This window comes from Solanum lycopersicum, chromosome 1, assembly GCF_036512215.1.
Source record: "Solanum lycopersicum chromosome 1, SLM_r2.1".
NCBI lineage: Eukaryota > Viridiplantae > Streptophyta > Magnoliopsida > Solanales > Solanaceae > Solanum > Solanum lycopersicum.
The window spans coordinates 89,127,373-89,141,309 of NC_090800.1; the positions used below are offsets into that span (position 1 = coordinate 89,127,373).

The 13,937-nt window shown below is 28.5% G+C and overlaps 1 protein-coding gene and 3 long non-coding RNA genes across 4 annotated transcripts; all 4 read right to left on the reverse strand.

The window, feature by feature from the left end:
• Positions 1-778: 778 nt before the first annotated feature.
• Positions 779-2,202, reverse strand: LOC101251932 (uncharacterized). The gene is made up of 3 exons (XR_739143.4): positions 2,008-2,202; positions 1,836-1,886; positions 779-994 (listed from the first exon to the last, which is right to left on the reverse strand). It is a non-coding gene; the product is annotated as an uncharacterized lncRNA (long non-coding RNA).
• A 2,995-nt stretch (positions 2,203-5,197) lies between these two features.
• RAN2B (Ran protein/TC4 protein) lies at positions 5,198-8,486 on the reverse strand. The gene is made up of 8 exons (NM_001247094.1): positions 8,461-8,486; positions 7,416-7,485; positions 7,036-7,092; positions 6,816-6,933; positions 6,298-6,387; positions 6,021-6,200; positions 5,847-5,924; positions 5,198-5,506 (listed from the first exon to the last, which is right to left on the reverse strand). Exons 1-8 carry the CDS (start codon positions 8,461-8,463, stop codon positions 5,437-5,439), a joined length of 666 nt encoding a protein of 221 aa, NP_001234023.1. The 5' UTR covers positions 8,464-8,486; the 3' UTR covers positions 5,198-5,436.
• Positions 8,487-10,670: 2,184 nt separating this feature from the next.
• LOC101248818 (uncharacterized) lies at positions 10,671-11,691 on the reverse strand. Its single transcript, XR_739147.4, has 3 exons — positions 11,256-11,691; positions 11,033-11,083; positions 10,671-10,919 (listed from the first exon to the last, which is right to left on the reverse strand). It is a non-coding gene; the product is annotated as an uncharacterized lncRNA (long non-coding RNA).
• Positions 11,692-12,729: 1,038 nt separating this feature from the next.
• On the reverse strand, positions 12,730-13,710 carry LOC101247373 (uncharacterized). Its single transcript, XR_739148.3, has 3 exons — positions 13,254-13,710; positions 13,021-13,071; positions 12,730-12,943 (listed from the first exon to the last, which is right to left on the reverse strand). It is a non-coding gene; the product is annotated as an uncharacterized lncRNA (long non-coding RNA).
• Between the last annotated feature and the right edge of the window lie 227 nt (positions 13,711-13,937).

A 13,937-nucleotide genomic window follows, 5' to 3' on the forward strand; every position in this document is an offset into this window, starting at 1 on the left:
CTAGATTTTATAGTTTGTTATTGTTTAATTACATTTTAATTGTTTGGTTTAATCGTATCATACTATTTGTAATTTATAAATTTACTAAAATATCCTAATTATTCTAGGATAGGAGGCTTGATTAGATTCAAATAATTAAGCTAAAGGGTAAAATAGTATTTTGAAATATTATGTAAATATATAATTGAAAAAAAAATAGGTAACAATGGGAACACATCAAATTGGTTGTTCATAAAATAAAGGTTTTCATTGTTACGTAACAACGAAATATAATAATACAATACATTTTAAATAACAATCAAAACAAACATTGCATATATAATAATAATACAATAGATAACAAATACAATATATAACAATGATCCAATCATAATGTAACGTAGATAAAGATAATTATATTACTATTTACTCCAACCAAAATACTTATTAGAATTAAATTGGCTGAAAAATCAAATATTTAGAGACATTTCAGCATTTGAGACACACCTCTGACTAACTAATCATTTCTTTTAGTTATGAAGATCGAAATAAAATACTTCATCCGTTTGGAAATGTTTGTCATGTTACGCTTATCAAAAGTTAAATTGATTAATTCTCAAAAGTGAATTAGATCACATTAATTTGATATTTTAAACAAAAAAATTAGATATTCTAAAACTATATGAAAAGTACTATAAATTACAACTTTTTGCATATTAATATGATAAAAAAATGATCTTAAAATATTAGCAAAGTTTTTATAATTTAACTGTAAAAATAGAAATAACGACAAGTATAATAAATTCAACTGGCTATTATAATTTCAAAATGTAATTTATTTCAGTACAGTGCATCTATTAATCATGATAATTAATGAGATACATTACAGAATACACGTAACTAAAAAGTTTATTTCCCAAAGCATGAAGATTTATTATCAAAATAGACAATAATAGCCCATGGTGATAATACACTTTTAGCATTTTTCAACCCTCATTTCCATCAATTTTGCTATCTGCGTAACAATACCACAAAACAAGTTTGAAGTTAAATTTTCAATTTAAGTTGCATCGAAAATAATTATGTGGAGACATTGTAATTCAGGTCAAATAATAAATGAATATAATATGCATAAACTACTGACAATTCCTCAAAAGATAATAATACATCAGGTCTAAGATTATCAGGTTTAAATTATAAAAGTTGGATTTTGAATGAATCACTTAACGTCTCGATATATGGTATTTTGATATATTATCTTTTTTATACACAGCGATCCCAATATATCAATAGTGTTATATTTGAAAATAGGAGAAAGAGTGAAAAAAATAGAAATTTTTTATAATTTTTTTAAATAGTAGGAAATTTTAGAGAATATCGTTGTTGTTGTTTGCTTGTGTTGCACTTCCTCTCAAATTTATATTTATAGAGTCAATCAAGTGTAAGTTAAGAATAAAAGAAATATTGAATTGAAATATGGTCAATCGTTTAAATGTTTTGACTCTGCTGTGTAAACTTTGAATATAATCAAATAAGAACTCATTTGTTGATTCAGTCTATCCAATCCGCCCATTTCTCTCCCTTTGATTTGTGATCTTTATTAGTTTCAACTATTTTTCTTTATTCAATATAATATGCGTGACTAACTTGCAAAGATCAAATAAAAAATCAAACACAATTTGATCATGAAAGTCAAACTATCATTGTAAAGCCCACATTAAAGCTTCGATTAAAATCGAATCGATCACGCAACCTATTTTTATTGAAACAAAGTTACCCAAAGGGAATTTAATCACAAAAAGATTTAAAAAAAAAAAACTAAAAAACTAAGATATTGAAAAGGGGAACTTAATTACCTGGTCCGCACCTAATGTTGCACTTCCCATCACAACGAGCGTATTCTCTCGCTGAAAAATTAACAAATAATTACGGTTAAAAATAGACTTATACATGCTATATATAAAGTTGAACTGGATGTTACGATTAAAATAAAAATAGAAAAAGGGGAGATCGAAAGGATGGACATACGTGGGAGACCAACACAAGCAGTATTGCAACTGTCCCAGCAATTGACACCCTGAGCTGCGACGCCGACGATGTCGGTGTTGGCCGATAAAAGGATCAAAAACACCAAAGCCATAGCTGCCACTGAATTCATTTTCTTGTTTTCCATTGTTTTCTTATTAAATTTCTCTTTGCTTTTTAGTATGAAGATATATGAGAAGCTCATTTATATATAGTCACTTTTATTAGTGGCTGTAGTGGACAAGTGGGATACAGGATATTGTTATTTTTTCATTCCACCAATTTTGACCATTTAAGTAAACTTTGACTGAGATACATAACAAACTTTATTTTATTTTGACCTAATAATAATACGTGATCAATTAATAATAGCAAATCAATAATTTAAAATAAATAGAGTAGTTAGTGTTTGATTTAATTGTGCTCCATAGCAAACGTTTGCAAAAAATTGCCAGGCGCTTCTCTCTCAAATATCTCGCTCGCCACTCTCATCTGATCTCTCGCTCGCTTCCTCACTTTTTATACAAACACAAGTGTATAAAAATTGTTTCTAATCGTATAAAGCATAGAAAATTGTATAAATACATATATTTTTGTTCCCCTCTTCCAGATCTCGCTCGCCACTCTCCCAAATCTCACTCGCCACCCTCACCTTTCTCACTTATACAAACAGAAGCGAAATGTATAAATTGCGTTTCTATTTGTATAAAGCGTGAGAAAGTTGTATATACACATACAAGTACATATATTTTCGTTCTATACACTTATAATTATACAATAAAAATACTCCCCTGCCCAGTTTCTTTTGTCTCTCTCTTTCTCGTTTTATACAATTTTCAAATTGTATCTAATTTCTCTCTTTCTCATTTTATACAATTCGATTCAATTTATATTCCTTGTCAAGTCTTTTTGGTCTTTCTCTCTTTCTCATTTTATACAAATTCAAATTGTATATAATCGTTCTATACACTTATAATAATAGAATTCGTTTTATACAATTTGCTTCAACTGTATATGTATAGCGAATTATATAGATTCTATGTTTGCTATGAAGTACAATTATGCAAAATTTGCTATAGTATACAAATATGAATTTTTTATTTACTAAATGTAAAAGTTGTCCTATTCTATTTATGCACTTAAGTTGTGATTAAGATGAATGTGTATAATAAAAGATACATGATTAAAAGATAATTTTTAAGATAAACGTGTATAATAAAATATATAAGATTAAAAGATAATTTTATATATTTGACATAACTTTAATTTAAAATTATAAGATTTAATTTTTTTTTTATAATTTCTTAAACTTCATGTCAAATCAAACTAGGTCACTCTTTTTTAAACTAAGGAAGTATCATATTTTATTAAGTTAACTTAACTTAACTATCTAATATACAAATGAAATAATATGCAATTTTTTTCTTCCGACTTTGAATTGAAATGTCAAATAAGAATAATAACCGTTAAAGATGTTAATCGAAACATGATTTAATTAAAGTATATAATAGAGTATTCCTGTCAAATAAGAATAATAACCGTTAAAGATGTTAATCGAAACATGATTTAATTAAAGTATATAATAGAGTATTCCAACAATTTTATATGCACTAAGCCTTTTGAATCTATAAGATCGGATATTCTTTCTAGTCTTTTTATAAAATTAGAGAACTAGTCTAAAGTGCTTGATACTGTAAGGGGAGAAAACAGAAAACTGATTATCTTGCGGTCTTTTGAACGGGTTTAAATTAAATAAATTACAATTAGCTGTGAAGCAAGAATTAAAATTAGATGATGAAAAAAGAAATAATAAAAAATTAAGCTCTTGTATGACTCTCATATCACCGAATATTTTATTCTATTTCATAGTCAAACTCCGTAAGTTGTAATTTGACCTTTATTATTACTTTAAAAAAAAATATTGTTATAACTTTACAGAATTTGGCGAAAGAGATTACAAGACGTAAATCAAAATCTTATCAATAAAATTAAAAGTTCAAATAGAAAAGAGTCAAATTGTTTTCAAACTACTCGAAATAGATTATTTATATCATTCATTACATTTTGGGATAAAAATATCCATGCTATTATCCTAAGAGATCAGAAGTACCTTCAAGAGTTAACACCCCAATTTTTTAGTGGCGTGACATGCCACATAGGACTAATCCCTCTACCTAAGCTTTGCCAACTAAGATTACTATAAAAGAACTTGATCTTTAGTAACGACAAAGTTGCCACAAAATCTCAAAATATTACCACATAAAAGAACTTGATTTTTAGTAGCAACAAAGTTGCCACAAAATCTCAAAATATTATCATTAAAGGTTATGAGTAATTTTTAGTGACGACTAATAGTAAAACCTATTTTTTCAACAATAAAAATATGATAATTCATTTTCGATTACAACCTAATTTTTTTAAAATAAACAACTTGCAATATTAATATAAAAAACACCCAATATTATTACGAAAAATCATGAAAATTACTTCTTGATTCACATCTTTTAATATAAAATGAATCATTGTACATTTTATACATTTTCATATAACATAAAAATAAAACAGTGTCTTGAAACTCCTACTTAATCGATATCATTTTCATTTTTTTAATAATTAAAGAAAAAAAACACAAAATTAAAATTTAATGTTAAAAACTTTTAGTGACGATTTTTTGGGCTTTTGAAAGGTCTAATTTTTCTGTAATGAATCCTAGCCGACTCCTATGTGGCATGCCACGTGACTAAAAAATTGGAATGTTAACTCTAAAAGGTACTTGTGTTTAGAATAACAGTGAGGTATTTTTAATCCCAAAATGTAATAAAAGGTATAAGTGGCCTATTTCACAAAATTCGGGAGCAATTTTAACTCTTTTCCGAAGTTCAAATAATCAATCAAATAAAGCATTGCTCCAGCCTCCCTCCATTATGACAAAATACCATGTGTGCTACCAACGAAAAGTTTAAGAATATTTCATTATGTAAGAGATTAACGAAACAAAATGAAGTTAAGAATATTTCATTTCTAAGAGATTAACGAAACAAAATGAAGTTGGGGCAAAACCGTACCACAATGCCTATGTATCCAAAGTTGAGACTTTCTTGAATGAGCTTCTACCCTTAAACAGATGAAGTTACCATCACTATTCACCAACAGTTAATATCTAAATATCTTCAGAGAAAAAATTGCCGAATATGCGACCAAGTAAGTAATATTATAACAAGCTCAGAACAGAGCCTCAACACCTACATCAAGATCAGAATATCTAACCTAACAAAACACAGCCTCATTTGCCCCAGACAAACATATCTAATAACCAATCAATAATACAAGGAAGCAGCAAATAAATCCTCAAACAAATACAAAAGTCCAAATAGAGAAAATTGAAGGACTAGAAATATGGAAAGGTGCAACAGTGAAACTAATCTCTGCCATCTATTCAAATGCTTCATCATCGTCATCAGGAAGTGGCTGATTAAGGGCAGCTTGAAGCTCCTGTTCATGCCTGAATAAACAGTGTGGTTAAAATTGAAAATTGTACCACCGAGAGAAAACAAAATGTTAAGCACATGGAACCTAGCACATCACAGAACCAAGCAAGCAACAGGGTCAACTTGCATGATACTTAATTGTGTTCTTAAGATAAAAGGGTTGTTGCTTATGATCAATATCGTCAGTTCTAACTCAGATAAACATATTAAGATGCAATGGGCATTGATTAACATAACACCTAAAACGTGGTGAATATCTGATATTTTCACAGACCTCTATCGAATACACATGTAAAACTTAGATATCAGTAGAAGAAAAAATAATGAAGCACCAAAAGTAAACACAGATCTTACAATGCCTGTGCAGCTAAGTCAATTTGTACTTCTGGGGGAGCAAGTGCGGGTGATTCCACAAAGTGAAGATTACCATCCCTACAAGTAGGACAATAAATTAGGTTATACATAAGCAGTAAATAATGACTACTAGAGCAGACATGAAATATATTTATATTTATGAACATTGATTACCCTGCAAGCTTTCTAGCAAGGTACAAAAAAGGCTTCTCAAAGTTGTAGTTACTCTTTGCCGAGATCTCATAGTATTGCAAATTTTTCTTCCTGTGGAAGGTAACTTGCTTTGCCTTGACCTGCCTGTTCTTGACATCAACTTTGTTTCCACAGAGAACAATGGGGATGTTTTCACAAACCCTGGAAGAAAAAAATTGAATAGCGTTTCAGATTTTGATTGAATATCATCAATTATATGTAAGAGTATAATGCTGGCAGCCTATGAAGAGTTCCTCACCTGCAAAGATCTCTATGCCAAGTAGGAACATTCTTGTAGGTCAGACGAGCTGTAACATCAAACATGATAATTGCACATTGCCCATGAATGCTGCACGATTGATATAGAGAAACATGAGAAGCCAAAATACAATCACCGAAAGCTTCAAGCAAGACAATTAATGTCAAGGCAGTCAAACATGTGTTTGATCTAAAAAAAGGAGTGGCAGGGTAATTATGGTATTATGTGCTCAAAAGAGACGCAGGTATGAGCACAATTACTGTCACCTCAGCTATTATAGCCTGAGATATGAGACCACATTGTAGAAATACCTATAATGACATTTGATGTAGAACACCACCGGTTATCAAATAATTCTTCATTATCAGAACAAACCAGCATACCATAATACCAATATTTCATCTTTTGGAAACATGAAACTTTACACATTTAACTCTTAAGGATTTGATAGTACAAGTTTTTATCATCAAGCAACAGAGCACCGAAACTAAAAGTTTCAACTGTCTAGAATCACTTACTAGTAACCATCTCTGAGACCTCCAAACTTCTCTTGTCCAGCTGTATCCCAGCAATAAAAGCGAATTTTCCCACAATTTGTGAAGAAGTCTAGTGGATGAACCTCCACACCAATAGTGGCTGTATGAAAACAAAACTTAATAAATAATCCACTTAGGAGAAACCAACATAATAAGAAACAGTGAGTTGCCTTTCGACAAAAGTCAGAAATAAAAAACTTACGTTCATATTTTTTTTCGAATTCACCAGTGAGATGCCTTTTGACAAAAGTTGTCTTCCCTGGAAATCCAATTACAACAGGAACCATTAGGGTACTCTGATAAAATGAAGCAAGCCACCTGTCTCTATGAAACATTCACTTCAATTTACATAGATCAGATTGTCTACATTAAATAGCATTATTCAGTGTTTACTCATACAATCATCACTTAACTATATTAAAATAACTTTCATATATAAAAACTATTCCGAAGTCAATTTCTCGCTAGTCAATAATATTTTTCAAATGGTTGAAGAAATCAAAACAAAATATCTGTTTGACATCAAAATAATGTTAATGATATTCTCTTCGAAACAAATCTGAGATAAGCATAGAAACATACCAGTTCCTCCATCCCCCACAATAACAAGCTTGAAGCTTGGATAATCTACAGTTTGTTGGTTTGGTAAAGCCTGTAATAATAAATTCAAAAAGATCAACACAAGAAATAAGCCAAAACATTTAGTCAACACTGACATATCAGATGTAACTCACCAACGTCTTAAAAAACACATCATAATCAAGTTAAAAACCAATTCCGTAGAAGGAAAAAAAAGAGCAATTGGACCAAAAAAGAAATCAACAAAGCCTATAAGCACCTCAATCTGAAACCTAAGTTGCAGTCCGCTCCCATCAACATGACACAGGGTTGGGGATATTGATTTCTCAACATGAAGATAAAACAGATTTAAGACATGGAAGATGCATACATACATCTTTTTAAAGCTTTTCCTCTTGGTCAATATTTGCTATTTAGAAATGTTTCTTTCTTATAGAAAGAACGAATAAATTATTCATATGCTGATTTTAAACAATTAATTTATGTTTCTTGACTCCTATCTTAGAGAACGAATCATATAACTTTAGAATATACCATCTAAGTTCTCCACGTGCTATCTCTCATCGTTTTTCAATTTCTAACGTCATAAGCTAAATCCCAGCATACGTATCCATATGGATACAACTCCAACACTCAGATATGGATCCAAAGCTTATACATACCTCACTTAGACACCTTCTTATGTACATTAAGATCAACTACCATTCCAATACCGACAAAAAAAACTTATCCAACTAAAGCTTAAACCAACTTCTAAAACAAAGAAAAGGAACAACTTGATCAAAGTAAACACCTCAATCTCATCATCCCAGTACTGATAAACGATTTGTGGCTATTAAAATTCTCCTGTATTTTAAACTCCCATTCCAATTAAGATAAACTACCAGCCGCGAAGAACAAAATCATATACATCCTCAAATATTCATCCAAATCAAAGTTAATACATAAAAATAATTCCAGCGAATCGTATAAACACCTCAATGATTATCATTCTAATTTTCTAGCAAAAATCAACTAATTATATGAAAAATAAACGAGATTTACTCACCATTATCGAAAGGATGAGAAGAAAAATCCGAGAGCGGCAGAGGTTTTTTGGTTTGTGAGGAAAAAGAGAAACGGAAGTAGGGTTTATAAATTGGGGAATTTGCTTAAACTTGACGCCAGTTTTTTTTCTATTTTTGAATTTCTAAATTTTGTATTTGTGTCTCTTTATTTTTTTTTCTTTTCTGTGTGCGTGTCTGGAAACTAAAAAAAAAAGTTCTTCTGCAAAAATTCTTTTTTTTTCTTTATATTTGTTTTAACTTTTGTAAGTTTTAAGCTAATATATTTTGTAATTGGGTCCACTAGGAATGTATTATTGTGTTTAATGCCCCTTATATTGTATTACAAATTATACAAAACTTTGAGTGAGAAAGAGAACTATTTGCAGGATATATATGGAATCAAATTGAAAATTTGATCAAATCATAAATTAAGTTAAATCGAGAAAAAATAATTTAATTATTGATTTGATATTGATAAAAACTCTGATCATACACGAGTTGATATGATTTTAACAATATATATATATATTATTTTAAACAAAAAAATATTTATTTTGATATAGTTTATATTATTTCAAGTTTTTTTAGATTTAAGATTTTGAATAAGACAATAAAGATTATAATCTATAAATATTAGTAGCTCTAATAAAGCTTAATTCAAAATTAAATCAATAAAATTCAACATTAAAAATGATAACACTGTTGAATATTTGTTCTTTAGTTTTATATTGTTTAGACATTTAAATATATAATCTAGTTTTATTTTTCTTCAATGTTCAATTGTGTATAATACTTGTTAGACTTACTTTATTATAATTTAGTACTTTTAAATTACGATCATTTTTATCATAATTTATTATTTTAGAATATTTGTTTTCTGCAATTTTATTATTATTTATGTTGAATATCTTAGCATCATTATTTGTCCAATATATATTCTTTAATAAATATCTTCGATAGGTATTTTTGACCGGAGAAAAAAATATATGAAACACAACTTAATTGAATGTTTATATAAAAAAACCCAGAAATTACTCAAATCTTATCAATTTGGTTTGATTTATGAACAAAAAAATAAATTACATGAATATTATAATGTAAAACTCAAATTACATCATATTCTTATTGTTTTTTTCTTCAAATTTACAATTTTTAATATATCAATTATCCGAATATATCAATTGTTGCACAAAACTGTATAAATTCAACCCATTATCTTGATCTAGGCCCAATGCACGGTCCAGTATCTTAAGTTTATGAAGCTACCCATAACTAGCTTAGCCTCGGGGCTCGAGTTTCGAAGATTTTTGATCAACTTAAAAATTGATAATATTTATTTTTAACTTAATTTTAGTTTCAGAAAGTGTTTAGTAAATATAAAATAATTTAATTAAAAAATGACTCAAATAAGTTAGAAAGTGAAGTATTTGAAAGTGACAATGTTAAAATAACTTAAAAATAATTTAAACTAAAAAATAGACCTCTCTTATTTTTTTAAAATTTTCTACTTAAAAATTATTTAAGTCTAAATTTTTACTTTTAACTTAAAAACTATATTTTTAAATCCAATGCAAATTACACTTTGATCAAGTGTGTATCAAAATAGACAACAATAGCTATTGGTAGCTTGCTAGTACTTGGCACTTTCAACTCAGGGCTTCATCGGTATTCTCATTTACGCAATAAAAAATTACGAAATAAGTTTGAACTTAGTCAAGTTATTATGTGAGTATCAGATATTTGATGAAATTTTTTAAAAAATATATTTAATTTTCACTATGATATAGAAATAAACATTCCATTACCCTTTCGCAAAGTTGTTTAAAGAAAAACTAATTCAAACGGAAGCAATGATTGAGCCCCGCCATCACTTTCTTTTTTTAATTTTCATTTCCTAGAGAGGTTTAACAGCATTTTCTCTCTCTCTTTTTTTTTCGCTTTACACATGAAAATCAATAATATTGTCATTTATTCTTCAACGTAATTCGAACTATCAACCTATCGATTAATGAAAAAGAAGTTTCAACCCGCTTCGCTCCTCGTCCGCCCCAAACCCCGGACCACACCCACATAAATCCACCCCCCACCCATATAAGGCAAAATTCTGCCCGCTCCTCATCCCGCCCCGCCCCATTGCTATCGATAACTAGAAAGAACGATTTGAGTTAATATAAAGCGTTGTTTCACTTAACTAGAGTCTACAACTAACAAATTGAACTGACAATTATAGTTTCATATACAGTACATAGTTTTCTTTTATCGTACAAAATGCATTTCCTATTACAGTAAAGTAAAAAATAAAAGTTCATAGTAATAATTAAACATACACGTACAAGTAACGTTTATTTTCCCCAACTAAGAAGAAATTATTATTTGTAGAACTCCCTACAATAAAGCCTCGATAGCTTGCCAAATCAATACATTTAAACACTTTCAACTAAGTTTCCATAAATTTTGCTTTCTGCAAGAAATGAAGAGACTAAACTTAAATTTCGACTTGTAGTTAAAATAGTGAACAAAAAGTAAAACTTTTGAAAAGAATACGAAAAGGAAAAAACAGTAAAAGAGAATTACCATCTCCACACCTTTCGTGGCACTTGTTATCACAAATCAGGTACTCCTCCGCTAAAAAAATTTAACAAATTCTTGCTGTATAAGCTTTTAGGATAACAGAAATTTCACACAGAAGTCAAATGTTACTGCTCTTTGAGTAAATTTTCAAATTCCAATCGTTTATATTAGAATTTAATATACCTAAGTTTCGATGAAATTAAAAGTGAGTATATAATAGACATACATGGGAGACCGGCACAGCCGGTGTTGCAGTTGTCATAGCAACTGAGACCTTGAGCAGCAACACTGATCGTGTCGATATTGGCCGATGAAAGGATGATGAACACCATAGCTATAGCTGCCATTTTCTTCTTCTCCATTTTTTTTTTCCTTATGAGAGAACTGTCGGTAGATTTGTGTGTATATATATATATTAGCTCGTTGTAACACTATTGTTAGTGCCGTACAGGGGACATGTGGCGGAGGAATATTCATCAATTTTCAATCGGATAAGTCTAATTTGGAATACCAAACTTTTACTTCTCTTTTAATTGATTTGTTTGATTTTCGAATTTTAATACTAATACTAATTTATTTAGTCTGGTAATTTCACAAACGATAACAAGGCCTCATCTGCTTGCATTTTAATCGGTCCGAAGAGATCTGAACAATTAGATTTGTAGGAGATTTTTAATAATATTCATACTCATTTGATAAGTTGTCAAATAATAAATTATAACTTCTATGCTTTGAACCTGACTTTTTATCTCATAACTAAAGAGTTTCTTTCTCTCATTTCTCAATTAAACATCATATAAGTTTTCGTAAAAATACTTTCAAGTATTTGTTTTTTCCTATTAATATTTTTTTTCTGTATTGGTGTGTGTCAGGAACACTTGTTGCAATAAGATTTTTAATGTGTTGTTGTTTATCAATGTTTTTGAATGAAAAATTAATACTCCAAATCATGATTATTAAAACTTTTAGAACTTTTTTTTTAAATAAAAAATGATATATTTTGTTGAAGTTAATTTTTTTAATAATATTTTATTAATATAATGTTCAATTTCACTTTCACATTCAGATATTTAAAACAACATTAATTATTTAGTATTCAGATGTAGAGACCACATCTTAATATTCAAATGTGTATTTAGATCAAAACACTCATATCTTAATGCAAATTTTAATATTCAGATTCAAACATCTTAATTTTAATAGAAACAAATTAAATGAGGCCGAATATATGCTTATGTACTAAACATATCAAAGGGAAATCGGAAACTTAATTAAAGAGTTATCAAATTTTTTAAAGATCAACTAAAAAGAAAAATAAGATAAAGAAATTAAGACGAAAATAAAAATTCTCTTTTAAAAAACATAAAGAAAATTCATGTCTAGTTTATTGGTACTTTATTTGTCTAACAATAGTTGTTCATTATTAACTTGACATAAGTGATTAATAAATAAGCAGTAAATAATAGGAATAATTTTATTATGCGGATACGGGGCATACCCCTAGCCTATTGATTCAGTCACCCCAATTAAATATAAATCATCTAAAAATTGAAAAAATAAAGATTTATAAATAACAAAAGTAATTAACACAAAATAATAGCATATTCATTAGTTTTATAAATTGAACAAATATTATTAAAATATAATGAACAAGTAAAGACGTATTTAAGTTCTTCATTTATAGCGTTGGCAAATTTAACTTTGACTCGACTAATTTTGTTTATTGAATTAACAATTATAATATCAAATAGTAGTACATAGTTTCATCATCATACAATGCATCTTATAGTAAAAAGTCATAGTACAAGTAAAGTTTATTATCGAAGAGAGAAGTAAATTTATGGAACTCCATATAATAATAGCTTGCTAGTAAATTTCATCACTTTCAACCAACGTTTCCATCAATTTTGTCATCTAAAAATTGAAGAATAAAGTTAAATTTCAAATTATAAATTGGGAAAATTAAAAAGAGAGAGAATTAGTAGGTGTACCATCTCCACATCTTTTGTGGCACTTCTTATCACATTTGATATATTGCTTGGCTGAAAAATTAACAAATTATTTATGTTATTATAAACACGGATCTACTTTTTGTTTTAATTAAAGAAGCTTTTTGATAGGTACCATTGAACTTCCTTAGCTTCATTGTAAAATTAAATCCTACAAGTAATTATTAGTCTATTGAAAGTAAAATTTCTGATTCCGCTATTATTAATAGACATACATGGGAGACCGGCGCATCCGGTGTTGCAGTTATCATAGCAATTGACGCCTTGAGCAGCGACGCCAACTGTGTCGATGTTGGCCGATAGAAGGATCATAAACACCATAGCCATAGCTGCAACTGAATTCATTTTCTTCTTCTCCATTTTTTTCTTCTATGTTTGGAAGAGAGGACTGTCGGTAGATGTATTTATAAAGCTTCTATATTGGTACAACTGGCGATATATTGGATAAGACTAATTTTTTTTTTAAAAAAAAATCTAGTTTGACTTGACACATAATTTAAGGAAAAAAAATATTTTTTAATTTTGTGATTATAAATTAAAGTTATGTCAAGTATATTAAAATGTTCTTTAATCTTATGGATTTAAACATGTAATATGTAAAGTTAAAATGTTGCAAAAAATAAAAATCATTCTTTATGAAACAAATTAAAAAGAAAATAGAAACATTCTTTTTGAATTATCTGCCTTTTACTTGATAATTAAGGGCACTAACAACAACATATTACAGATACGTAAGTCTCTCCGTTTCACAAATAATAACTTAGTTTGATTTGATATGTGGTTTAAAAGTATAAAAAAATTTAAATTTTATGGTCCTAAATTAAAGTTATGTCAAATGTATAAAATTGTTCTTTGATCTTGTAGCCTTAAACATGCCACGTGATAAGTTGTTTCCAAAA

Coding starts and splice junctions, on each gene's coding strand:
- RAN2B (NM_001247094.1), bottom strand. Junction 6,388..6,815: donor GGTCTCAGAGATGGTTACTA/GTAAGTGATTCT, acceptor TCAATCGTGCAG/CATTCATGGGCAATGTGCAA. Junction 5,925..6,020: donor CTTGCTAGAAAGCTTGCAGG/GTAATCAATGTT, acceptor TCCTACTTGTAG/GGATGGTAATCTTCACTTTG.